The sequence below is a fragment of the Ochotona princeps genome, chromosome 12 (genome assembly GCF_030435755.1).
Source record: "Ochotona princeps isolate mOchPri1 chromosome 12, mOchPri1.hap1, whole genome shotgun sequence".
Taxonomy (NCBI): Eukaryota; Metazoa; Chordata; class Mammalia; order Lagomorpha; family Ochotonidae; genus Ochotona; species Ochotona princeps.
This window is the reverse complement of record NC_080843.1, coordinates 52,543,161-52,570,846: the sequence shown is the minus strand read 5'-3', so window position 1 is coordinate 52,570,846 and position 27,686 is coordinate 52,543,161. Positions and strand designations below refer to the sequence as shown.

General features: G+C 38.2%; 1 protein-coding gene across 1 annotated transcript in view; it reads left to right on the top strand.

Moving 5' to 3' along the window:
- COG6 (component of oligomeric golgi complex 6) overlaps positions 1-27,686 on the top strand; it is a 65,734-nt gene that overhangs the window by 19,558 nt on the left and 18,490 nt on the right. Inside the window, exons 5-13 of the mRNA XM_058670839.1 lie at positions 920-1,031; positions 2,101-2,183; positions 2,547-2,617; positions 4,585-4,678; positions 9,349-9,477; positions 9,549-9,640; positions 11,111-11,175; positions 15,362-15,453; positions 16,306-16,423. Coding sequence (XP_058526822.1) covers positions 920-1,031; positions 2,101-2,183; positions 2,547-2,617; positions 4,585-4,678; positions 9,349-9,477; positions 9,549-9,640; positions 11,111-11,175; positions 15,362-15,453; positions 16,306-16,423 — 856 coding nt within the window. The remainder of the gene's footprint in view (positions 1-919; positions 1,032-2,100; positions 2,184-2,546; positions 2,618-4,584; positions 4,679-9,348; positions 9,478-9,548; positions 9,641-11,110; positions 11,176-15,361; positions 15,454-16,305; positions 16,424-27,686) is intronic.

Below are 27,686 nucleotides of genomic sequence, written 5' to 3'. Positions count from 1 at the left end.
ACCAGCCCCTCTTTTGAAGTTTAAAGAATTTAAATACGATGTGATAGTGGTTGATAGTGACTTAGGAGTATAAACCATGTGCAAGTAATTGATACTGTTAATAAGATGATTTAACGCATATGCTGTTTACATCTGTGTGGATTTAGATGATATCATTTATTATGAACACCTGGAGGACTTTTCCTGTGTAACTTTGTTTTCCCATCAAAAGCAGGAAAGTTTGCTTTAAATTAAAAACCTCTCATTGCAAAAGGGCAAACAAAGCAAGGATGGTGGATACATTGTGCCCTCTGTTTGTCTTCCTTCTCATTTGAAGCTGTTGGTTGTGGAGTGTTACTACTTTGTGTTTACTAGGTGTGTATTATCACTGAAGCACTTTAGTGATTTTATTTGTAAATCTTCAGATATAGAAGGCAGGAAGGTTGAGCTTCTGATCAGGTAGTTGAGGTTTCTCAGTTGCTTTTTGATAGTGTGAACTTAGCTCAGCACTTGGGGTCTTAAAGATTCCAATCAGGACTAACATGTGCCTTTTCCCAGGTGTCAGCTAGTTTAGGTAGGCTGCACTCAGATCATAGAATTTAAAGGATAATTTTTACATGTAGAACTACAGTGTGAAAGGATTCTGTTTGTTTCTGAAGGATTAGTAAAGGAGTTCTTTCCTAAGGGCAACGTATGACCTTTTCCATAAAGAGTAGCTCGTTTACTGTCTGCCAGTATTTGAAGCAGAACATGTAAACTAATGTTATTACCCACATGCCTGCCAGTGTTCTGGTTATTTGGAGCAGAGGCAAGGCTTTTGAAGATGCTGAGAATTTTCACACTTTTTGTTTTAAAAGATGTTGTGTCAGAAATAGTTTGCCTTAACGCTATACAAATGCATTGCATCCTTGATTCTTAGTCCTTATCTTTAACATTATAGTCAAAGACTGGAAATCCGAGCGCAGGTCGCCGATGCCTTCTTGTCCAAGTTCCAGTTGACTTCTGAGGAAATGGGTCTGCTCCGTGGCACAAGAGAAGGACCTGTGACTGAGGTACGTTTTAAGGTTTTTTCCCCCTCAAAATAGCGTTTGCATGTTGGTTGAGGACAAACAGCACAAGGAAGATGGTAACGGAAGTGTGCACCTCTAAGGAATCAGGAATTCTCAGCCAGTAAGCCAGTTTGTTGACTGCTTTCTGGGGACTTCTGTATTCTAGATCTACAGTTAAAAAGAATATGCTTTGTGTTGTTTCTGTTGTTTTCCTGTCATGAAATATGAGAATCTGACTTCTTACCCCGTCCACCCAGAAGCAGTATACAACTATAAACCTTTATCTCCTTCATTTCTTACAGTATAGTCATGTCAGATTTTGTTTTCATTACAATGACTTTAAAAAAATTATTCATTTGGGCCTGGCGGCGTGGCGTAGCGGCTAAAGTCCTCGCCTTGAACGCCCCGGGATCCCATATGGGCACTGGTTCTAATCCTGGCAGCTCCACTTCCCATCCAGCTCTCTGCTTGTGTCCTGGGAAAGCAGTTGAGGACAGCACAAAGCCTTGGGACTCTGCACCTGTTTGGGAGACCTGGAGGAGGTTCCAGGTTCCCGGCTTCAGATCAGTGCAGCACCGGCCATTGCGCTCACTTGGGGAGTGAATCATTGGACGGGAGATCTTCCTCTCTGTCTCTCCTCTCTGTATATCTGACTTTGGAATAAAAATAAATAAACCTTTAAAAAAATTGTTCATTAAGTAAAAATAACATGTTATTGTCATGATTGAATATTATTGGTAGCATTGTGGAAACTAAGAAGGCTCCAATAATTGTTTCTAATGAAAAAAATGCCATTGTCACATTGTGATCAATCAGCTGTTATATATTTAATAAGCGTTTGTGTGTCTCCCGCTTTGTACATAGTAGACATTGAATTAATGTGTGTTTTGAAATATGAATAAATACGTGGTGTTATACTTTCTTTAAATCATTTTAAAAGTTCAGATCACTGTGAAAAGAGTTCGTTAGAATAGGTGAAAGGATTTCTTCGTTTGTCATAACCTTTCAATTCAGGGTAATGTAATTGTAGCTAAAAGCATGACATTTAAAAGTCACATGTTTAATTTTAAAGGATTTTTTCAAGGCATTGGGAAGAGTAAAGCAGATTCATAATGATATTAAAGTTCTCCTGCGTACGAACCAGCAAACAGCAGGGTGAGTGAGTGCTTCGCCTGGTTGTGTGTATGTCCAGAATTCTACAGACATTCTAGGTTTTTTTTGGACCATTTGTCAAATAGTAGTTTAATCTTCATTTATCTCTGGAAAAGGAGGATGTTGTAAAGGAGCCTATGAACCTGAAATATGTTCATGGGCTGAAGCAGCAGCTTATCAGAAAGTGATGATATTAAATTTGACATGTAATTGCAAAAACATTACTGATTACTGAAACAAGCCATTTCATAATATAGAAAGCTAGTAGACTGAAACTAAGTCATTCCAAAACTAACCAAAATGGTTATGTGCTTGCAAGAAGCTGTTGACTACAAGTTTAAGTTTTAAAAAATCTTTTGTTTTTAGTTTGGAAATTATGGAACAGATGGCCTTGCTTCAAGAAACAGCTTATGAAAGACTTTACCGATGGGCTCAAAGTAAGTGATTTCTTTAATACTGATTAAGTTTATAAATTGTAGTATTTGATTTAAAGAGTTTTCATTTGGCCTTTATTTGCTATACTTTGGTTTTGGTAATCAGAAGTATTTTAAAAACGAAATTAAATGTGACATTTGTACCTACTGTTTTTGCTTCATCAACTGTACGATCAGCCAAATAGCATCCTTACGGATGAGAATAAAACAAAGAAGATTGTATTTCTGTTCTTCATTATCCTGATTGGCCACTTCTTGTTTGTATAATTAGGAGTTTATAAATAATGAATTATGTTTCTGTTACCATTGTCTAAATCCCCACAAACTTAATGACTTAAAACCACATAAATTCAGTGTTGTTAGATCAAAAATTGGATTTGTCAGTACAGTAAGTGTTGACAGGGTTACATTTGTTTCTGCAGGTTTGAAGGGATAATCTGCTTCCTTGTTCATTCATTTGCTCGTGGAGTTCCCTGCTTTGTAATTGTCGGGCTGAAGGCTAAGTTTCCTTGCAGGCTGTTGGTGAGGACGTTTCCTCAGAGGCTGCCTGCATTAAACCGTGGCCCTTCTTCACCCGTCTTCCAAACTAGCAGCAGTGTGCTACATCACTTTGATCTGTACTGCTCCTTCTCTTATTTATGCCTGGTTGTTCTTCCAACCTCTTTTTTAAGGGTAGTCTGAGAAGAAAAAATCCCATTTTAAAGTCTACCAGCTGTCGCTTTTGTCCTGTTATGTAACATGTTCACAGGGCTCCAGGGATTAGGAAATGGGCATCTTTGGGGAGGCCCATTATTTTGGTTAACACAAAAGCAGTGTTGCAGTGGACTGTTTGCAAAATAGTCCATTAAAACCTGTGATGATGGTTAAACAAGAGTGGAATGGGAGCACATGGTATCTTCATTGTGGTTACCAACTGGTTTAAAGAGTTGTAATTAAATCCAGTTAACTACTTAGACCTGTACTATACTGTGGCCTTCCTAGTTTCTGGCCTGAAAGCTTCATACTGTTCAAACTGTCTAGTTCCTGCTTTTCTTATTTTCAGTGTTTCCTCCTTTCTGGGGTATTGTCTGGCTTTTTCGCTTCTTGTCTGAAACTTTCGTCTTAGCAGCTTTTAGGTTCTGAATCTTCTTGGAGCTATCCAGTGGCTATGGACTGTCACAGTGACTTTTTCCATCTCTAAGCATTAATCACTGGAAATGTTTTTAACATTCAATATACTACGTAACTATGCAACTTTTCACATGTTTGTGCCTTTTCTCTTGTGAGTTTCCATCTTCTCAAAGGCAGGACCATTGCTTGAGGTTCCTTTATGCTTCCATAGCACTTCATGCAGTGACCTCTGACTTGGGAATCATGGGGTCGTTTTTAAAGATATCTTTAATTCAGTGCATGTGTGTTTTATCATTCATGCATGCCAGGGGAACATATTGCTAGAGTGAAATTCTTGTATGCTGCAAGATGGGGAATTTATAAATGAGTTCTAAGTTCTTCTACAATAGTAGTTCTTGTAGCATTTTACAGATAAAATTAGAACAGTAAGGAAAACTTTGCAGTAGAGATTTTTAAGGGTTCAGATTTGAATAATTTTGCAATTCTCTTGTGGTATCAGTTCCCCACATGAACTGCGTAAAAAACTGCTTCAGAGTTGCTCCTGGAAAAAGGAACTTTATTTTTAGTACTTCTCTGCTCCTCTGTGTATGGCCATTATTCACTAAATGTTTCTTTATTATTTAAAACTGAACTTTCATAGTGATAAAATATGGGTTTGGGTGTACTTGTTAGGATATGTGTTCATATGAAGTCATGTAACTGCTGAAGTTTAAATTTCTAGTTAACAGCACAAATTAGTTTTTAATTGCAGAATCTCTGAGCACATTTTTTTCATGGGATTTTTGACACAAAATTTAGACGGTATATGATGGCTGTGATAGATTTAATTTAATGTAATGAGTTGTAACATTGTTTTTCAGATGAATGCAGAACACTGACACATGAATCCTGTGACATATCGCCAGTACTGACTCAGGCCATGCAAGCGCTGCAGGACAGACCTGTCTTATACAAGTTAGTGACTTCTTCCTGATGAAAAATGAAATTATATATTTTCTTAGATAGTTTATATTAATATTTGATGTGATCATATTTATATTTACAGTTTTATAATTATAGTGATATTTTCATTGTGTGGGGGTGTGTGTGTCATTGGAGCATGTACTCTTTTGAGCATGATATGCTACAGAACACAATATCAAGAGGAAACGCCTGTGTGCTCCTCCTGTATCTAAAGCATCTTGTATTCATGTAGAGTGCTTTTCCTGAGTCTTATTTCATTAACTTGGTTGGAATTGCTCATGGCTAAAATTATCATCCTTTCTCCTAGAGAGGAGGAGAGATATAGTTACTCAGAGAAAGAAAGAAATTTTTTAGTGTTGTATTTTCGCTGATAATATTCAGGAAGAATTTTTCCAGGACTTTGAGTCTTGCAAATTATGCCAAACAAGTGCTCTATCTGTATTTTAATTTTCTTTTTTTTATTTCACACAAGGTAGATTTTTTTTTAATGTCTGGAATGCTATGAGAATTAGTTCTAGGGAGACCCAGGGTTGTTACAATTGAAGAATCAGCCAGGGAACTCTTAGAGACATTAGATCCTACTCTGAATCACATTTTTAAAGTATTTCTCAATTACTCTGCTTTCTGATGGGAACATTAACTATCCTATAATGAAATCACACAGCACAAATACAGTGATGGCTCTGGAAAATTGTAACCGTACAGTGATGGCTCTGGAAAATGCTACATATTGAGTGCTTACTTTGTTTTATGTGAGATTATATGTGCTGGAGGCACAGTGACAATTTAGGCATTTGATGTCCTGGTAGAGCTGGTGCAGGAGACACCCATGTCCCGTAGTGGAGTGTTCGGGCTGGATTCATCACTCCGTCTTTCTGCTAATGTGCAGCTGGGGAGCCAGCAGGTAATGACTCAACCACCTGGATCTCTGCCACCCGTGACGGAGAACTTGACTGAGTTCCAGGCTCCCAGCTTAGTTCTGGTCTAGCCCTGGCTGCTGAGGGAAATCTTGCTGCCTTTCTGTTTTCTTTCTTTAAGCTAATTTTAAAAAATTAAAACGAAAATTGCTTTACTCTAGAAATCCAGTTGTCAACAAATGCATTTGAATAGAACATCTTAATTGCTGTCTAGGGTTACGTCTGGGTGCTGTATGACTTAGGTATTCTGAGTTAGGAGAACAGGGTGAACATCAGAGTACACTTCCTGTGGAAATAAGCGTAAGGGAGTTCTGAAGTTGAGTTGGTGTTTACTTGGGAGAATGGAACTAAATATTCCATGTTGAGAGAACAAGTGCAAAGATCTGGATAGAGAGAGAGAACACACACCTTTGGGAAATTAATTATAAAAGCTACTTGATTAGAATAAAATAAATGGGGCCCAGCGTAGTGGCCTAGTGGCGTATGTCCTCGCCTTGAACATGCCAGGATCCCTTATAGGCGCTGCTTTTAATCTTGGCAGCTCCACTTCCCATCCAGCTCCCTGCTTGTGGCCTGGGAAAGCAGTTGAGATCGGCCCAAAACCTTGGGACCCTGCACCCGCGTGGGAGACCCGAAAGAGTTCCTGGCTCCTGACTTTGGATCAGTGCAGCACTGGCCCATTGTGGTCACTTGGGGAGTGAATCATCGAACAGAAGATCTTTCTGTCTCTCAACCTCTCTGTATATCTGACTTTGCAATAAAAATAAATAAATATTTTTTTAAAAATAGAATAAAATAACTGATAAAGTTAGCTTTAATAATTTTTTCAAACTGGAGATTTTCTCACATTTGGGAAAAATTTGATAGGGTATCCTGCCAACCACCAGATGGCACTGTGTGAGCTTTATTAAGGAATGTTCAGAAGCTCCCTACTCCTTATGGTGTCTCAAATAAGCAAAATAATGTCAGTTATTGTTGTCTCTTGGGATGATTGCCATGCTTACTGTTTCTTGAATGGTAAATACCTTGAATGTTACTTCATTATTAGCTTTCAATAGTTCAGCTTTAGAAATTTCTTTTTGTCTATGTAAAGGTAGTAGATTTTATGTTTTTCATATATATGTTTTTAAGAACAACATGATAATTTTCTACCCTCCCTCCCTTTATAAACTCTTCTTATTTTTAATTTTTGCGATGGCATTCTTGCAAGTTACTTTATTATCCCAATCTTAATCCTCCACTAAGAAAAGCATTAAGCAAGTGGTAAGTAGAGAGACCATTGCTGCTCAGAAGGATAGACAAAGGCTGTCACCAACACGCACATCTCAAGAAGTTTCTCTGAGAAGCAGTTTCTTATGAATGGAAATTAAAAAGCGTCAGTGGCTTTGTCTTTCCTTTGTGAACTACCAGAACGTGAGCTATTTAAAGAGCCAATATGTGCACTGTGCTGCTTCATCATGTTCAGATTGTTGGCATTCAAAAAAGGAACTGCTGTGATATTTTGTTTTTTTAATTTTTGATTAGCATTATTCCTTTATTTACTGGAATGAAACTGAAAAACTGAAAGCCTTTCAAAATGATTTGAAGATTCACTCTTACAAAGCTACATCCTTAATTTTCCCTTTTTGTTGGAAGATAGTCTCAGGTGGGCAGTGTTTTCTGTATCTAGTTGTCTTAGCTCTAGCACTGGCACTGAAGGTTCACTTGGGGCTTCTGTCGTTTTTACTTCAGATTTGTCCTGTAGGGAAATTAACATTGATGTTTATTGCTATTTCTTGTTAGGATACAGATGAAACTTTCCAGAGTTGGTCAGACTTAATAATACCCTTCTCCCACTAAAAATATCGTTAGATTCACTTGTTTCTGTTGTATCCGTAGCCCTAGGCAACGGCCCAGAAACAGACATTACACTCTTCGTATTGACTGTGTTCAGTAGGTTCTTGGGTATTAAATTATTTTAAAAATTGTAAAATTTAAAAGTTCATTAATTTCCATGTAGTGATAAGTAATCACTTGATTATAATTTATTATTTCATGGAGTCAAGTGATCTTTTAAAAGAAATCCTTTACACTAGATATTTGTGATTTAAGAGAACAAGGGACAAGATAGAAATGAACATTTTACGTAATTTATTTTTAAAAAATGGAAAGCAAGTGCAAGACAACTATGCAGTTTAAAAAGACTTTGCCTGATACTATGTTTTCCCCTTTTCTTAATACATTTGATTTACAGGAAATCTCAAAACTGTTTACTTTTATCTGAAGACAGACAGGCGCGCACGCACCTACACACACACACACACACACACACACACACACACACACACACAGCCACTGTCTGGTTTATAGTGACAGTCTTAAGAAAAAAAGTTCAGGTTCCTAAAAATTACAGGCATTCATCATTTCACACTTCTCTTTGAAAGTAATTTCTATCCAAGATTCTTATATCTAACTAGTTGTGGATTTTCTTTGTTAAATCAGAACGATGTTAAGGCACTATAGTGTAAGAAATGACTTCTTTTGGAAGCCCTAGAAAAAATTTGTAACGTTCACATATGTATAGTTTAATAAAATAATTCTGAATATTTAGTCTAAATCATTTTAATTATTTATTTTCTCTTAGAAGTTGAAGAACAATTCCCACCTGAGGTTAACTGGTATCTTTGTAACAGCCTAGTATAGGTTGTGACTGTGTTATGCTGCTTGTTTAAGAGTTGGAGGGCTTAGTGTCTAATGAAAAAATGTTTTTTTTTATAGGAAGTGAAGCAACTCTGCTGACATTGGCCTACCACAGCATACTTTGTTTTCCTGTTTACTTTTTAAAACTGGAGACTTTGATTTAGGGGATGCATATGGACAGTGGTGGTGATAATGGGAAATAAGGAATGAGCTAGTAAAAGAAATAGACACTTGAGGCAACTCCAGGTTGTCTTCAGCAGTTTCACCCCAAATTCTGCTTTTCCTCAGTTCAAAGCTTTCTTTCCCTGCCAGTTCCCTGCCCTAGAAAACTGTTTAAAGCTTTAATGTTTGATCTAATTGTATGAAAGTACTTTTAAAATTTCATGGAAAAAGGTAAATTGAAAGGTAAGTTTAAAATGTTGGATTCATGTGTATTATTTTCATAATTTGCTTTTTCCATGAACTTTTGGAAGGCTTTTTGTATGTTTAGGAAATAATATTTGCTTTATGTGCATGGTTGAGCAATAAATTCAAGGAACACCTAGTATGTCTAATGTTGGAGTGAGAATAAGCTTTTAAAATGAATAGTAATATGGATGGCAAATTTTTGTAGTAAGTGGTAAGTAGTATATGGAATAGAGAGGTTTTTTTTTGGTTTGTTTTTTAAAGTCGGAGAGAAAGTCTTAGTTTTTAAATCGCCGAGTTCCAATAAGTAGCATCTGAGAATTAGGTAATACAGCTTTGTGGAAGCTACTGCAAGCTGAAGAATTGAGGACTGTACCTTGGCCTGTTTAGCTTTTGCCAAGCCCACACTGCTCTGTCCCTTATTGCTACTTCCCTTGTTTAAATTCCAAATTCCAAAGTTGTTTCTTAGGAGGAGTGAATAAATATTGGCTACCTTTAGATTGGATTTCCAGAATGCTAAGGCTACTTCATAAATTTCTTTCCTTTTTAAGAGAATGTTTAAGGAAACTTTAGATGTCTGTCTTGTGTTAGACATTGCTTACATTGTCTGTTACAATAATTAGGAGAAAAATCTGACAGCCCTTCATCTTTTTCCTCCAGGTATACCTTAGATGAATTTGGAACAGCCAGAAGGAGTACAGTTGTTCGTGGATTTATTGATGCCCTTACAAGAGGGGGTCCAGGAAGTACGCCGAGACCCATTGAGATGCACTCCCATGACCCTTTGAGGTACAGTGTCAGTAGTAGAGGGTTTAAAGTCTGTGCAGGGGAGCTTCTCACCAGCATCCTCTTTTCATTAGGTATGTGGGCGACATGCTGGCCTGGCTCCATCAAGCTACTGCTTCTGAGAAGGAGCACCTGGAAGCGCTCTTGAAGCAGGTGCCTACGGAAGGTAGGTTGATTGTTAACTGCTGAGAAACCAAACAATGTAAGACATCACTGTGTCTGTTCTCATTGCTGTTTTCTTCACTGAGGTAGAACACTTCACATCTTGATGGCGCGGCGAGTGTCCGAATTAATCTTCCACTCCAGGCATCCCCACTCTCATAGTACACTTCCTCCTTCCTTGCTTTTACCCTGTCGCCCCACTGGTTACACTTTTATAGTGCACCCTCTTCCTTCCTCAGATTCAGATTTACATTTCTGAAGTGCCTATCATGATTTAGCTCAGATCTTCAGCATGATATTAAAGATAGAAGGTGGTACTCATTTGTGAGTGAACAGGCTAAGTGACTTGCTTATAGCTATTAAGCTACTAAGTGTTTAACTTTTGTACAACTTCATTTTCACCAGCCTGTTTAAAATTTTTTTCATAGAAATAATTACTAAGTATACGTAATGAAAAATGCTTATCTCAGTTTTAAAGAAAAAATAATTGTATATGAGAGTCACTCATATGTTGTTTATACAACTTCATATTTTCTTAATTATGATTACAATGAGATGTCTGTTTTAACATCTGAGGATTTAATGTATATGAAAAAGATGTTCTTGTTACGAAGTGAAGAGAAACATGGTGACCTGGCATCACCTGATTGTTTTCGATAGCTTGGCCACATATCTTTGTGGTTCATTGCGTGATCTGCAGGAGAGGTCAGCGGAGAGACAGGCTGCAGTGCCTGAAATCCTCCCTGCTGAGGATGCACTCCGTATGGAGGACACAAAGTCTGCATTTTTTGAAGTGTGATTTTTCATTTTTCTGGTGTTATCCCCAGTACTCAGTTTAAAATGATGTAGTTTTATTTCTTTAAAGATGTTTTAGAAAAGTAGACAATTTTAAGCCATGGAAAGCAAAGAGGTTGGAGTTAGATGAAGCAGGTTATTTTTCAGGAAGAAATTAAGCTCTCTGAGCCCCAGCTTCTCCACCTGTGACAGAGTGGTGACAAGCAGTAAGTGTTGAGTGCTCATTGAGCGTGATGCTAGAAAGTGGGCAGTTCTCCGTTGAATGCATGACACACTCCTTCTCTTGGTGCCCTCAGCTTATCTAGTCCACAGCACCACCTGGGATGAATGATACTCCATCTTCACGTCACTTCCTTCCTAAAGAGATTTTAGCTATTTTTGCCTGACTGTCTCAGCTTACTTCTTTTTCTCAGAGCCAGCAGTAGTATTTATTTAATTAATTTGACAGCTAAATGGATTAACATGGCTTTCTAGAAACATATTAATCAGTAACATGGTAATATGTTGCTAACACAATTAGTAATGTACCCAAAAGACATCAAATTTTATAAATATTGTTGTGATAATTTTATGTGTTACTAGGTGCCATTAATCCTAAGTTTTATTTGTTAGTTTTTTGAACCTACATAAAGCAGGGTATAATAAAGAAAAATTTTAATGATGACTTAATTACTTTTAGGTGTTGAAGAAAATATTCAAGAAGTTGTTGGACATATCACTGAGGGTGTGTGCAGGCCTCTAAAGGTAACATACTTTGTTTTTGCATTTAATATATGGCATCTGGAAAAGGTATAACGTTATTCTTAAGAATCTAAGCAAACTGATACCAGCTTGAGCTGGTATAATTTTGCTAAACTAACATTAATTAGACCACTACATTTTAAGATAATAGTTATCAATTTTCTCTTATAGAAAGAAAAATGCAAATATTTATAGTTTGCATTTTTTTTTTTTACAAATTATACTTCTTGGTGATTTACGGTAATAAAAAAGGATCTAGTCAGTTGAAACAACTAATGTATGAACTCTACAGATTTACTAAAATGTATTTCATATGTTTTATTTCTCTGTAGTAAGTTCATTTGTAATAGCAGTAAATAATCATTAATGCAAGGATAAAATAAAAGTTTGTGTCAGTGTTATTAATGCTATTTCTAGTACAAGGAACAGAATTTAGAGTACAATTCAATTAGAATTCTTGTCGTACCATTTAATTCTATTTTGCATATTGTAGTTGCTTAACCCTGTTGTACTTTAAATTGTTCACATTGAGCTTGCATGCAAAAATACCTACAATCAAGGGATGTTGTAAGGATTAAATGAGATAATTCTGTAGCCAAAGAGTAGCTGTAAGGATTAAATAACTCTGTAGGTTATTATTTAGTAGGCATTTAGTAGGGCTGCAAGGATTTTCCTTTTCTTGTTTAATATTTATGGGATACTTGTCCATTTTTGTCTTGCTTTTCCTTATTGATTGACATTTGTTTACTTGTAGAAATTGAAATACTTAGAGTTTGTTGATTTATTTTTATCAAGAACTAAATGTTGAAACTAATTTTAAGACTTTTTATAAAGAGAATCTTAGATACAATGAATTACATTTGAAATTTTATTTATCACCATAATTTGATTATCTGAAGATCCATTGTGTTGAACAAGTAGATATAAACTATTTTGAAATTATTTTGTATTACTTTCTTTTTTTTTTTTTTTTTTTTTTTAAAAGATTTATTTTATTTCCATTACAAAGTCAGATATACTGAGAGGAGGAGAGACAGAGAGAGGAAGTGGAGCCGCCAGGATTAGAACCAGCGGCCATATGGGATCAAGGCGAGGACCTTAGCCACTAGGCCACACTGCCGAGCCCCTATTTTGTATTACTTTCAAATGAAACATTTATTAGTGCTTGATTGTTACTTATATGTCATGTAAATACTGTTTAATTTACATTGCAATTCTTGAAAGGATAAAAGAAGAAAATGAATAAAAGAATCCCTATGCTTTTTACACTTTTACATAACTTCATTTAATGAAATGAAACTCCTCGTCATTTTGAAAAGGATTGCTGAATCTACTCTAGCTTTCCCACTCTGCCTTAAGTATTATATTTCTTATTAAAACGTTTCCTTCCAAGTATTTATGTAGTGATTGACTCTATAATCTGAAGATTGTAAAAGACCTCAGAATTTCCTATCTTAGATTAAGAAATGTTGCCATGCTAAAACTGCTAAAGCCTAAAATGGCAAATTATAATGTAAGATACAAAAGAAAACTATAAACAAGTATCTTTTTATCATAAAATTAGGAACAATTCCTTTACTGTATGAAGTGACAAGAATCTTAAACCTTTCCACATGTAATAGTAATACTTATTTAATACTCCAGAGAATATTTAACAGATATTAACAGTAGCTACACATCAAATGAGCCTCAGTCTGTGATGTTTGATCCAACAACTCTTGTATCTTTGTGGGACTGACTTCTCTTTTCGGTATGTTTTGTTTCGAAGCATAAAGGAAATTGAATAATCACGGATAACATCTTTGAGAAACTATTTGGTTTCCTCTACTTGAAAATGTCATAGATAATAGATTGAACATGTTGTAATATACACTAAGATATGAAATCTAAATCTATTTCCATTTTTAAAAATCTTTGCTCTTAAATTCATCCCTTGTAGCAAGGGTACTATGACGTGACGGCATCTGCCCTATTATTACTTACAGGGGTGTTCACACCAAAACTGTAGGTGGAAACATGGTCATTCCTGTCGTCAACCTTTGTTTTCAAGTTCATGGGTCAAATTATTTAAATTTAATCTGTTAGCGAAAGCTTTGGTGTAGTGAATGTGCCTGAATTTGCTGAACTCACGTGGGTTCCATGAAGGTAGATGTTTATAAAAAGCCTGGATAACATCTGGGTTCTGTATTGGATGACACGGTTGGCGCCCTCTGATTGCTGATAAAGACTGTCCTGCGCAGCTAGCCATGCATAATATTAGTTCGTTCCTTTTTGCATCCCTAGCCCTCATCCCCTACTCTGTAAGTGTAAGTCCTCGCTCGCTGTCTGCCCTCTGCTCCTTCTCTTCCTGCTCCACTTTCCTCCTCCCCAGCTCCTGCGTTTGCTCTCTTGCTCTCTTTCTCCAGCCACTGCTCCTCTGCTTCTTTCCCAGCTCCTCTGCTCTTCAGGTTGCAGCCTGTTTTGCTGCTTTAAAGATCTGCCTTTATCATCCTGCCACAAATACAATACAGTTAGGATTTATTGTCTACTAGTTATACCAGAGTTTCTTCTTCAAACTTTGTAACTGAGCTGTTACTCCCATCACTGCTTTAAAGCTCTTAGGAGTTTTGTCCATCTCTGTCATCATTGTGATTTCTAGCCATTTGCTGTTTACATCATTTTTTGATCTCTTGCTCTTGTGTGTTTTTGTTTGTTTGTTTTTTCTGTTTCATCTTTTTTGTTTCTGTTTCTCTTCCTGTTTTTCTCCTGAGTCCTGGCTTTGATTGGAAATCTCCTTAAAAAATTCTCATAAGACAGTGTTTTTTTTTGCATTGAAAACAAACTAATTATAGTTTAGCATTTGCAGATCTGATTTTTCAGCCCTTTTATGTTGTAGTTTCTGTGGTAGCTGAATGTATTCCTTTTTTACCTTCTTTTTTCTTCCATCCCCTCTCTTTATTTTCTTCTTTCCTTCCATCTCCTTTCTCTCTTAAGTGTGTTAAACACTTTCTTAACATCTCAAAATTCTGAAAGTCAGGCTTCCAGATAGCTGCAATGATGTTGTAAATCTGCTGTGACTGTTCACAGTTGGTATATTTTCTATTTTGCTCTAATAATTCTGTTATAATCCATAAAAATCACTTTTTTATATGCTGTATAATTTAAATCACAGTTGAGGCCTTGGCCAAAAAAAGAAATTGTCATGTGGAAACTGTGAATTCAGATGGTGTCCATAATCTGTTGTTAACCATTCTGTTGCCTTCTACCAAACAGCAAGTCAGTTTCATAATTCTATTTTGTATGCTGATATGCATATATTTATAGAATCTCATTGTAGCAGATCACATATGTTGGCATTATGACACATGTTAAAACCTAAGTACAAGAACCTTGAGCTTTCAAAAGGGTTTATAAACATCTGCTGTGTATGTGCTGTTCTATTACATGCCTCAGAGATGGGAGAGAAGGAGAAGATGCAGTGGCTGTGTTTGTGTGTAGGGACTAGTTACATAAGGAGGGTGATGCCAGAAAATACTAGCTTAAGCAGGTGCATTACCATGTGTTAAGTCAGCATGTATCAGTGTGGCTTAGGTTGTATTTATTAATAAGAGATGCAAAGTAAGAGATCAGTGAGGGATGGAATTTTAGGAAATATTTCTGACAGCTCAGTTTGAGCCCAGTCAAGGTAATCTTAAGCCAGTGGGATCTGTGGTGTGGTCATTTTATAATAACTGAGTTGGTACTGATTTGCCATTTCTCTGTTTTTCTATTTTCCGATTACTAGAAAAAGAAACTATAAATTATTTAGACAAGATTTTTTTTTCTGAATATTGAGCAGTGGAGCAGTATGTTTTCAGTGATAGTCTGTTTTTAGGGGTATAACAGCTGCTTTTGCAATTTAATATTGAGCCAAATTCCATTATGTGCTGATGATAACTTCTAAATAATCTCATTGTGTTGATCTTTCTGGTAACAGTTCTCTTGATCCAAATTCTCCGGACAATTACTCTTTTCAGAAGAGTATATTTGTCTTAATGTTTTTTTATTTTATCATCCCTCTGACTTAAAAATTCAGAAATCCTTTATTCAGAATGTATGATTTATCTTTATGAACATTTTACCTTTACTTTTACGCTTGTTATATACCATATCAGTAATGAAGAGCAAAGGATGATAGAAATGCTTAACTTCTTCTCATATATTTTGATAGGTTCGAATTGAACAAGTAATACTTGCTGAACCAGGGGCGGTTTTATTATATAAGATCTCTAACCTCCTCAAATTTTACCACCATACAATCAGGTAAGCCGAAAGGTGAGGCGTACTCAGTCCCAGGTGACGTTCCTTTTACTTAGACCACCACGTAAGCTCTTGTTTGTTTTGTTTTCACTGTATGTATGACTAAGTCTAGTGAGCACCTGCAATCATGTGAACCAGTGTATGCATGTCATACATGCTATAGGTTGAGATCTGTCGTTTCCTTTAGTCTTTATTCTCCCAATAAAACTAAGTACTTCTGTTCATATGCACATACGCACATTCCTCTTACCTCCGACCATTCCTTTTACCTGTACAGCATGTAGTAAGTCCTCCTTTGTTGGTAAAAGCAATTCATAACAACTAAAGCCACTGTGTATTATACTTGCAAGATAGCATAATTAATGAAATATCTAATTTTGAATGAAATAATGAGACTTTTTAGCGGTTCATATTCTATCAGTGATGAAATTGAACCATAGCTTTATCTTCTTTACATAAAAACATCTATATCTGATTAGATGTTGTATGTTTTATCCAAAGTGTAATCTTTCACTCTAATGATTGTATTCATTTTTGCTTTGCCTATATCTATATTGGTGCTATTCACTTTATTATAAATGTATAAGCTTTATCTATAAAAGCTTTATTATAGATGTGTAAGATCACATATCTCATTGTATGAAGACAGTGTTCTTTCAAGCTGTATTTTTGGTAGTTTTTATACTTCTTGTAGTTTCTAAATTATTTAACAACTACTTGTTTTTGGTTTTATTTTTGTTTTTTTTAAAGATTTATTTATTTTTATTGGAAAGGCAGATATACAGAGAAGAGGAGAGACAGAAAGGAAGATCTTCCATCTGACGTTCTACAACCTGAAATATTCTTTGATTTCAGTGGCATTGTTGGAAATAGTGCGACCACGCTATTGACTACCATTGAAGAAATGCATTTACTAAGCAAAAAAATCTTCTTCAGTAGCTTGAGTCTACATGCAAGTAAATTAATGGACAAGGTATGTATGAAAAATGCATTTCTTAAATTCGGATCATGAAATTTTCACATCTATAGATGCTGTTTTGATGTTTTGTGTTGATTGATGATTTTTTTATTGTACTTCATGCAGTGTTCTTTTGAATGCTGCCTGCGTGCAGCAGCCTTAGGTCTTTGTCTTCCTAGAATAGCAGAAAACTGAGTCATAGTTCAGATAGAATCTCAAGCCCTACTTTTACTACCATTTTTCTATAACCAGAAATGAGTAGCTAAAGCAAACTTATCATAGTTAGATGGAGGCTAAGTTGATATAAAGATTAGAAAACAAACTCTTACATAATGTTTAAGCAGCTTATATTTTTACAATCTGAGGTTAATCACTTGGTTTTACTGAGTTTTTATTCTTCTGTATATATACTATAATTATTTATATATAAAATTATATATATATATATCTAAGCAAACAAGGGATACATTGCAAATGAACATCGAATGAGCTAGGTAGGGGATGAGAGGTTTGGTACAGTGGTTAGGAGGACTCTTGGGGCACCTGTGTCCAATATCATAGCGCTGGATTCAAGGTAAGATTTCGGTAGAGCAATAGGGATAAATAGAGGTCATCTTAATTAGAGAAAATAAATGGAATATGCCAGAACACAAACTATGAGTCACAAACATATTTTTTCCCACTTATTAGAAAGATTGCTTGGAAAGTGATATGTCATATAAAAAAGAAGAGAGGTCAGATTGAAGATAGGGAGACTAAGCGAAGATTGAAGTAATTTTTATGAAAATATGTAATCTAAGAGAGAGACTGAATTAGCCATATGGGGATAGTTTTTTTTTTTTTTAGATTTATTTATGTGACTGACAAAATAAGGCTCAGTGTATAAGGGAAGCCTAGAATAATTCCTGGGGTACTCACAAATATCTGGAATGCAGAAGGAGGAAGATGTGGGAGATGATGAGATAATGATGTTGAAAATAAGCTCCTTTTGACAATCTGAAATGAGTATAATCGAACAGATAGCCGTAGATTGGAAGTTGGAGAGTTTCACAGGTATGAGCTGATTCAATACCTGGGTTTCAATGAGGCTGTTGGGAACCACTTATTATAACTGCAAAGCTACTGAAATACACAATGCTGGCCATTAAAAGAAGAAAAAAAATTAAAAGTCAACAGTATGATTCTCAGAGAGGGGAAAAGCAAGTATAAGATTTTGCTAGAAAAATCTGGAGAGTAGTTTTAAGAAGGTGGATTTGGTGAGTAAGAACAGAAGCTACATGAAAACCTGTGGTAAAATAAAGAAAGCAGGTTTGTGCTCTTTGGTACATTCTTGCCCCTGTGGTGAAGAGGGGAGCCAGATTGCAGGATGTGGGCAAGCATGTGACTAAGCATACTGTTTAGATAATCTGTAGAAAGATTCAGGATCGGAATGAAGTGGACTAAGTATTTGTGTTTAGATTTTTTTAAAGAGAACTGCATATTAAACTGTTGTAAATAGGAAGGAAGGAACCAGATATCTGCCAAACTAAGGAATGGAAAAGCAAAACTGCTGCTTGAAAAGATTAACAACACTGACAACTTCTAGCAAGTCTAATTTAAAAATATATAAAATTACATCAGAATTGCAATTTTTTTTTGTCCAGGTATGTTTAGAAGTTTCTTTGGGGGTCTACCTTCATTCCTTAGTAGAGAGGCATTCCGTTGATTTTTGTTGATACCTGATTTTCTGGTCTCCATTACATACTTTGTGGGGTTACATGTGTATATTTTCACCTGTATGTTTTTGTTTTTTATTTTCTATGGAAATTATTTTGTATTAGAGCAAACATATGATATCTGTCCTTTTGGGGTTGTCTCATTTCACTTAGCAGAATGTTCTCCATTTGGGGCCCTTTGGATGCAAATATTAGAATTTCATTCTTTTTAATAGCTGAGTAGTATTCCATAGAGTAAATGTACCGCAATTTCTTTTTTTTGAAAATTATTATTTTATTTTGATAATCTTTACATAGTTGATTAGGGCACAAAGCGTCAAGGGCTACAGGAAAGTGGGTAAGACCACTGTTTCCACATTCTCTCTTTTTTTCTGTATCTGGGGTAAGGAGGGAGATAAACGGAGAAGCCCCACCCAGCCTCCCACCCATCCCACGGTCCCCGATGTGGGGCATGCTCCAAGGGTCCAGCTCAGTTGGTTTTGATAGTTCAACAATTCTGAATTACTGCCAGTTTCACGATTCCACGCACTATGAAATCTCTCCAGAACCCACCGGCTGACATATCCACTTTAGAGTGTCCATTTGCCTAGAGTTTCACTGCCAACACATGGCTGGGGTACATGATCAATTTGTTCTCTCCTCCGTCCTCTGTTGTGGTACCAGGTATCCTCTGCAGGTTCTATGGACTGCCATATCCTCTATGTGCACTTGGATATGCTATTCACTGCTCCACAATTTCTTTATCCAGTCCTCTTTCTCTACTATTGCTTATGGCAACAGTGTCATGACCCACATAAAGAGCAGAAAGTTGGAATCATTTCTCTAAATTTAAGTGGTTGTCCCCTTGTTGTGATGCTCATTGCTAGTATGGCTGAGGGGTTGTTTAATCATCTTCTTAGGGAATGGCTCTTTCTTGTTTCAATTTGTAGTTTTTTGTTTTCAAATCCAATTATTTTGCTATGAATTTTGCCTATTTGCACTTCCTATTCATTTGTGTCTTTCAATAAGTCCTTTCAATAAATCTTTCAACCAATGATTCATTAATAGATCATTCATGAGACATTTTGATTGTAAGCACCTGATGTTTTAACACTGTTTTTGCTGCAACTAATGGGCATTACTAATCGTGTTTTTATTGTCATTTCTTCAGTGCTACATGGGTCATGCATTAGCATCATTTTCAACAAGGAGGTTTTAATTTTCTTTTTCATCACTTTAGTGAAACATTGGTCATTCTGTAGCATATTGTTCAGCTTCATGTTGATGTAAATTTTCTCCCTGTTGTGGATTGTGTTTAAGGGGATGTGTAGTAGAGATGTAGTGGAGACTGACATGTCCGGATGTGGAGACGTGGTGCAGTATGCATCTCTGCATCCACGCCAAAGATGGACTCCCAGTGCAACAGTCAAAAATACCCTGACAGTAGGAAGCCGGACTCTGACATTGTCTATGCCTACAACGTCAGGAAACACTTCAAAAGCAGAATGATGGAGTTACGACTGTTCATGAAGGTGTATGCATTGCAGTAGTAGAGGGGAAATCAATAGGGGGGAAGGGATTTGAGGAGCGGGATGGGAAATTCCAGAGCCTATGGAATTGTATCATAAAAAATACTACTAATAATAAAATTTAAAAACTACAGGAGAGTTTAGAGAAAAGCCTTAGATGAAACAAACATCTTGAAAACACCATTTGCAACTTTAGGATAAAATAATCTGAAAGTATGAATCATAAGAATGATTTTTATGGTGATAGAAATTGATAGAAGAGTGAATTAAGGGGCTAGCCTTTTGGCTTAGTGGGTTAATACGCTGCTACTTGCTACTGTAGCATCCCTATTCACGGTACTGCTCTACTTCCTTTTTTAAAACTTATTTTTTCTTTATTTGAAAGGCAGAGTTACAGAGAGAAGGCAAGAAACATTATTTTCAGTCTGCTAGGTCACTCTCCAAAGGGCTACAACAGCTCGGGCAGGGTCAGGCTACAGCCAGGAGCCCAAGCTACTTTCGGTTCACCCACATGGGCACAGGGGCTGAAGTGCTGAGGCCACCTTCCACTGCTTTCACAGACACAATAATGGAGCTGGATTGAAAGTGGAGCTGCCGGAGCTCTAACTGGCAGCCATGGGATGTTGTGTTAGAGGTGGAGGTTTTTGCTTGTGGTGCTATAACACTGGCCCCACTGTTCCACTTCTGATCCAGCTCCATGCTGTTGTACCTGAGAAAGCAATAATGTTGCCCTAAGTACGTGGACCCCCGGTATCCACATGAAAAAACAGGATGGATTTCCAGGTTCCTGGTTTCAGCCTGACAATGACCTGCATTTGTAGTCATCTAGATATCCAATCACTGGATGGAAAATATCTCTCTGTCACCCTGAATTTCAAATAAAATATTTTCACTGGTTTTTAGAAAAGCATTGAATCAAAAAAAAAAAATACAGTACTTGAGTGTGCATAGATGGGTAACAAAAATTATCAAACTATGCAGATAGATGTAAGTCAGGTTTTATGGTTTCATTCACACCTGCAAGGAATTGATAATACCTTTTTTGTGTGTGTGTCTTAAGAGGTTTATTCCAGCGGGGCAGGAACAGGGTGGAGGTGGTGGAGAGAAAAGGGGAAGGGGAACGGGAGGGAGGAAGGGAGGCCAGAAGGAGAAGAGCGAGATGAGAGAGAGTGAGCTGTTGGAGAGGCTGGGAGGAAAGGGGGAAGGGGAGGGAGGCTGGAAGAAGAGGGAGAAGAGAGAGCAGCGCCTGGGGGCCTTTTTGTCTGTAAGGCGTGGGGGGCAGGGATTGGATTGGAAGGGATTGAGGGCAGGCCCCAGGGGATTGGTGCCTGCAGGTGAATGCCTAGGGATGATTGGTGAATGGGCAGGCTTGGGGAAGGGACTGGAAGATTGGGGGTGGGATTCTCAGGTGGAATGTCAGGTTACATCTGATTGGTGGATGGCTGGACCGGCGCGAATTTCATGAGCTGTGAGGAAGAAGAAATGGCGTGGGGTCCAGGGTAGGAAATTCGAATAACTCCTTACATTCCTCCCTTTTGTTATGTATACAGGAAGAGGGGCATTGTTCTCTATGGCTTCTAGGAGCTGTTTTCTCTTGGCAGTTGTTGCAGCCTGGTGGGAGGAATGGGAGATGGAGGGATACTTCTAGTCCTGCAAAAGAAACTGGTTAATGGTTTGATTGGAAAAAAATTTTACATTTGAGTGGATGACACCAAAATGGAGGGAAGAGTTATTAAGAGTCCTTTTGAAGGGGTGGCTTGAGTTCATTTTCTCTTAGCCAGGCCTTCTTGTACTTTAGTCCTTGATTCTTCATTACTCCTGAATGGTCAACGTAGACAAGGTAGCTTCACCAGGAACCAGAGACCCTGACTGCCTATCACAAGGATAAAGGGACGATGATTGCTCTAGCTTCTTCGAGCTGAAAGGGGGCGTTGCTGAGTAGCTACAGGAGTAGGGGGTTCTAGAGGTTCCTGGTAGGAGGTAGAAGTCATCAGATGTCTGAAGTACTGCCTGGCACTTGAAGGTTTCTCTTTGTTGTGGTCTAGATAACAAAACATATCATAATTATAATTTTTCCCAACATAGCAGGTCATGAGTTCAGTTAGAAACCCAGTTGGAATGCCTGGGCTTTCAAGCTTAGATATAAAAGAATTGTCAGGTTTCAACCTTTGTCAGAGTAAACATTACATTAGATTAAAACGATGGACTAGATTTATATCAATTTAACCTAACTACTTCAAGTCCCAAATTTTGAAACATATCCAATGAATGCAATGGAACACATGAAACCTTTTGGGTTGTATGAAATTGTTATCTGAAACAATGAAAGGATTAGCGTGTGGCATCAGAATATAAACCCGTCACTGGACAGGTAAATGCAAGTTGACTTCTTGATTAACCTTAACAATTATTGCATTTGATGTTTGAAAATACTATAGTAGTTTTTAATCTAGCTAGGAAGCAGGGAAGTGCTAAATTTTCTAAAAAGTTATACTTTACCAATCGTTGCAAGCCGTAAGAGTTTCAGGAAGACATCTATAACCTAGAACATAAAGCACAGCACTTAAAACATTCTGTTACAAGACCTACTAGTCACATTGCAGATGGTGCAAAATTTAAACTAGTTTTCATTTACAATAACCCAGCAGTTTATAGTATTCCAACAAGACTTTACAGAACTTTATACACTTTGAGGCAGAAGAAAGCAATCTACTAACTTACAGGCTAACAAGTCATGTACTGGCAATTGAAGAACACAAGAATCTTAAATACATAAGCTGAGAAATCCCAAATAACTTGACAAATCATGAGCAAGACATGAAATCTGCCTCAGGGCAGCGAGGGTATCCTGCTTCAGTGAAGTCTAGCAAAAACTGAAGAGGGAGATGGCAAACATGTCCATCAGAGCCTGGTCATTTTGGCAGGCTGAGCAGTTACAGGCTAACTTTTCCCTAGAAAAGCTTCTTTTTCTGAGCTCCTAGGTTAGTCTGTTACCTAAGCGAATTTGGGGCTCCTGAGAGACCCTGACGGTCACTGTAAGAGAGGGAAGAAGCCAAAGCTAGCTAGGACAAAGAAGGCAGTGTCCAGATGGAAACTTACAGTTTTCCCTTCCACTGTGAGAACCACCTGGGGCTCTTGGGTGCTGTTCCGAGGTGTCACTGAAGTCCATGGATGGCCTTGAGCCTGTGCAGGTTCCCGGGCTGCTTCAGTCCCCTGTGGGAGATCCAATGGGAAGTGACTGACCTGAAGTACTTGGCCTTCCGGGGAAGTCATATCTCCGGTGACCTCCTTGGTAGTTGGGACATGGCCCTGATGTCCTTTCTGATGATCCTTCGTGAAGTGTCCGTTGCTTCTGTAATGCAGAGCACTTGGGAAAACTTCGGGGGTCTCACTGGAACCAGGAGCACACACCTCTCTCATCCTGCTCTGCCATGGGATCCCCTCCTGGTCTCTGAGGTAAAAGACCATGGTGACCCCTTTAAGAGGATATCAGGGCACTTTCAAGGTCCCATTTGTTAGTCTCTAAAGGTCTTTCTTCAAGTCCAGGGCAGTTAAGAATCTGTTATCTACATATCACCATTTCTTTTCTACATAGGATCTAATGGAATATACTCAAAGTCATTCCTCAAACATTTAAAAAAGCTAGGGGGTTTCTCTGTGGCTCTAACCTCAGAGATTTATTTAAATCAAAAGATAAAAAGATTTAGCTTAGCAATTCTCGTCTGTGAACATTTTCATCGATAAGTCAATTAGAATAGAATAGAATAGCTTGCCACGTAAACATGTACATGCATACCAGGTAACATACATTATAAAATATAACAGGTTTTGTGACAGCCTTTTGAAAAAATAGTTTTAAGTTTCAAAAAATGTTTTAAAGTTACCAGTTTAAAGTTATCAGTTATTTAGAATTACATCTTGCTCTCAGCAACCCAAATAAAAGATGCTTTCAGTTGGAACCTGTCCACACCTTCTTTGACATACTTTAACCTGTTTCCTCTTTTTTTTTGTTTTCTTTTCCTTTTTTTTTTTAAAGGAAGGTTAAATCACTTATCTCTTACCCTGCCCCTCTCAACTAAGGGATGGGAGGGAAAGCTAGAGAAATTTAGGCCCTGAGGGTGGCTGGGTGTGGTCAAGTTGAGAGAAACTGACAGAGCAAGTTAGGCCAAGGGTTAAAACAGAAAAAAGGTTTTAAACAGGAAATCTTTGTCTGCTACCCAGTGATGAGAGCAAGCGGAGACCTTCAGACAGAAGGGGACAGAAGGGAGAGAAAAGGCAAGATGGCGGACAGAAGGATAGGGTGGGGGCTGACTGCAGATGGAGGAGGATAAGATGAGTGTTTGTCGAAAAGATGCCAGAAGAGATAGGGGAAGCACGTGGCGCCAGAGCCCTGGAAGAGGCCACTGGGGTTTCCTATTTCATGGCTAGAAAACTATGGAAAAGACAGAAAGCTGAGGGGAAAGAGAGAGTGAGACCTGCTCCCCCATTTTTCCAAATGCATGCAGTAATCATCTAGGTTCTGAAGGATGTCTGGATCCAGAGTGCCATTAACCGGCCACTTGGAGGAGTTAGCTAGGGGATACTGGGGCCAATCCACATTACAGAGGTGTATTAGTGTTTTTCATTTTAGGTAACAAGCCAATTCAAGGGTTTCTAAATTTGCTAGAAGACAACCCAAGGGGGTGTTGGGAGGAACAGGTGATGAAAAAATAGCTCCCATGATTACAACACAGGACTGATTACCACAGTGGACCCGGTGGTCCATGGCGGCCCGTGGTCAGAAAAATTGGCTCTCATAGAAGGTCGTCACCCCCTACATAAGGGACGAGCCAGGTCCCAAAACATTGCCTGTATCCGAAGTTGTTAGCTCAGTCCAGTGGCCCAAATCAGAGGTACAGAGGGTGCCCCGCAGTGACCCAGTGGTCGGAGGACTTCCAGCCCAGTGGCTAAGAGACACGACACCTGGCCAGGATTTACAAGTTTACAGAACTGGTCTCCTAAAAACTCCCAAAAGTAGAAAATCAGACCTAGTTGGAGGAGTGCAAATGTGCCAAGCCACACCCAAAACTCCAAGGGCTGAGAGGGAACCCTACCTATAACAGTGTATGCATATAACAGCTCAACATTCGGAAAGATGGGGAATACCTCATGTGCTCCACGTGGAGATGGAGTACCAGGAGCACGCGTCTGGGCTGTGTCATTGCTGGATGGAGGCAGACGCTAGCAAGGCCAGGTCAGATGAATTCAGGAACAGCCACATGGAGGTGGAGAATTCTGGAACTGACAGGTGAAGGCGAAATCAGGAACAGGCCATTGGAGATGAATTCGTGAACCAGCAGGCGGATGGAGACAGATTCTGACGGCTGCTAATGTGTCTCAGTGGTGCAGATGAAGACGGTTAAGACAGATCGCAGTTCTCAAGGTTCAGGTCCCGGTAGTGGCCAAAGGCCCTAAGGCCACGCAGCCGAGTGCCGGGGGAAACCGACCAGTCACGGCACCAAATGTTATTTAAAAAGTGTTGGAGTTTTAGTTCTTACGATACTATGATATTATTACACGCAGCTAATTCCTGCAACCTGGTTCCTTACCGTGAGCTGAAAACACCAGACGCAACGAGGTATCTTAGGAGATTTATTCCAGTGGGGCAGGAACGGGGGGTGGGATGGGGTGGTGGAGAATAGCAGGGAAGAGGGGAAGGGTAAGGGAAGCTGGAAGGAGAAGAGAGGGATAATACTTCTTAGTGTATGAAAGTGTGGATGGCTTCCCTGTTCTTTTAGGTAGTATAAAACCTGAAAAAAAGTTCTATATGGTGAAAACAATCATAAAAAAACAAAAACTCTCACTGTTTAAAAGTTAAAAGGGTGTCAACTCCAGTATTATATTACAATCGAGTGTGGTTTATGCCATGAAGGCAAGAGTACACCAGTGTTAGAAAATAGTATTTAGTGTCTAGTGAAGTAAACCGGTGTTATATTCAAGTTACATTTGGTCAGATTGTGGAAAAAAGGTGGTTAAGAAGGTGGTTAAGAAGGTGGTTAAGAACTCGCATTTACTTTTAACATACTGGTTACTCATTACTATGTCAATTAATTCCATAATGATGTAAATTTTTGCTGATGGTATGTGGAGCTTTTAATTGATCGGGATGATACTCTGCTGGCTCTGTCTTCAGACCAGAGAGGGTGTACCTAAGAAGCCGTTGAACTTGACTGGACAATAAGATGCTGGACTCTATGTTTGGTATATGCTTGCAATGGGGGAATCTCAACTGAACTTGAACTGTGGTTATGCAACAAGGTGGAGGAATCCACCATGTTGGAAGGGTTTGGGGAGGGGTGGGGAGAATCCAAGTACCTATGAAACTGTGTCACATAATACAATGTAATTAATGAATTAATAATAATAAATAAATTAAAAAAGTGAATTTTAGTAAGGTTGCTGGTGAAAAGATCAATTTACAAAAATAGTTAATCTTTCTGTATCTTGGCTCATGAGGAAGTTGATATAAGTTAGATGAGTGGTTCAGTTCAATTTATGTTCTAATATGTAGTTTGTGCTAGAAAATGTTTTATGTGCAAATGAGAAGAATGTATATTCTAACTGTTGGGTGAAATGTAAGTGTTTGCTAGGCCCATTTTCTTTATAATATGCTTCAACTCTGATGTATCTTTATAGATTATCTGTCTGGATTATCTATCCATTGATGAGAATGAGGTGCTGAAGTTACTGTTAGTGAGCTAGAGTCTCTCTTTCCCTTTGAATCAAATAGTATTTGCTATAGATGTCTGGATGTTCTTGGGCTGGGTGCATATATATTTATGATTGTTATGTCTTACAAAATTCAGCTGTTTTTCATAATATAGTGTATATCTCACATGTTTTTTCCTTGTTAACTTTTATAAAGCAAAGAGGATTTTTCACAGGTCATCATCACCTCTCCATTTAACTTTTCATAGGTTAATTTTTCACTCAATCTTTATCTGACATTATCTTTATACACAAACATCTTTATGCGTGAAACATTCTTAGTGTAAATTCTAGTATTTAAAAAACAAACTGTTGCACTTACTTTTTTTTTAGCTACCTGACTAAGAAATATTCTTTTACTTGGACTCCTGTGTGCCAAAATATGACTAGTTGACATTATTAGTACTCTGAAAAATGTTCTTTAAAAACACTGGTGCTGGGCCTGGCGAGATAGCCTAGTGATTAAAGTCCTTGCCTTGCATGCACCGGGATCCCATATGGTCGCCAGTTCTAATCCTGGCAGCTCCACTTCCCATCCAGCTCTCTGCCTGTGGCCTGGAAAGCAGTCAAGGATGGCCCAAAGCCTTGGGACTTTGCACCCGTGTGGGAGACCCAGAGAAGGCTCCAGGCTCCTAGCTTTGGATTGGCTCAGCTCCAGCCGTTGTGGCCACTTGGGGATTGAACCATCGGACGGAGGATCTTTCTCTTCTTTCTGTATATCTGTCTTGCCAATAATTAAAAAAAAGAAATCAAACAGAACAAAAGAAAACAAACAAAACACTGGTGCCTTTCCTTAGCCATCATGACATGCCCAGCAGAGATTGTGAACTTGGCATGCCTTTCAGTGGTAGGCCCTGTACCCGGCAGGTAAAGTTCCTCCGCTTACTCACAACCCCATGTAATTCTACTCAGAGTTATTTATGGAAGTTAAATAATGTATGGAGGGGGGATTGAGAGATCTTCCACCTGCAAGTTCACTCGCCAACAGCCAAGTCTGGCCAGATCAGAGACAGGAGCTATGCACTCTATCTGTATCTCCCGCATGGATGGCAAAGACCCAACTCCCTGGGCCTTCCCAGGTGTAATACTAGGGAGCTCCATTGGAAGTGGAGTAGCTGGGATTTGAAATGGCACTCCACTGTGAGATGCTGGTATAATATGTTGTAGCTTAACCCTCTGCACCATAACACTCGGCCCAGGGTTTGAATTTCAATGAATGAAGTGTTGATGGTGATGTTTTTCTATTTCTGTGAAGTGGTTATAAAAAATGTGTGGGCTACGGATGAGTCTCACTCTTTTGAGGTACTA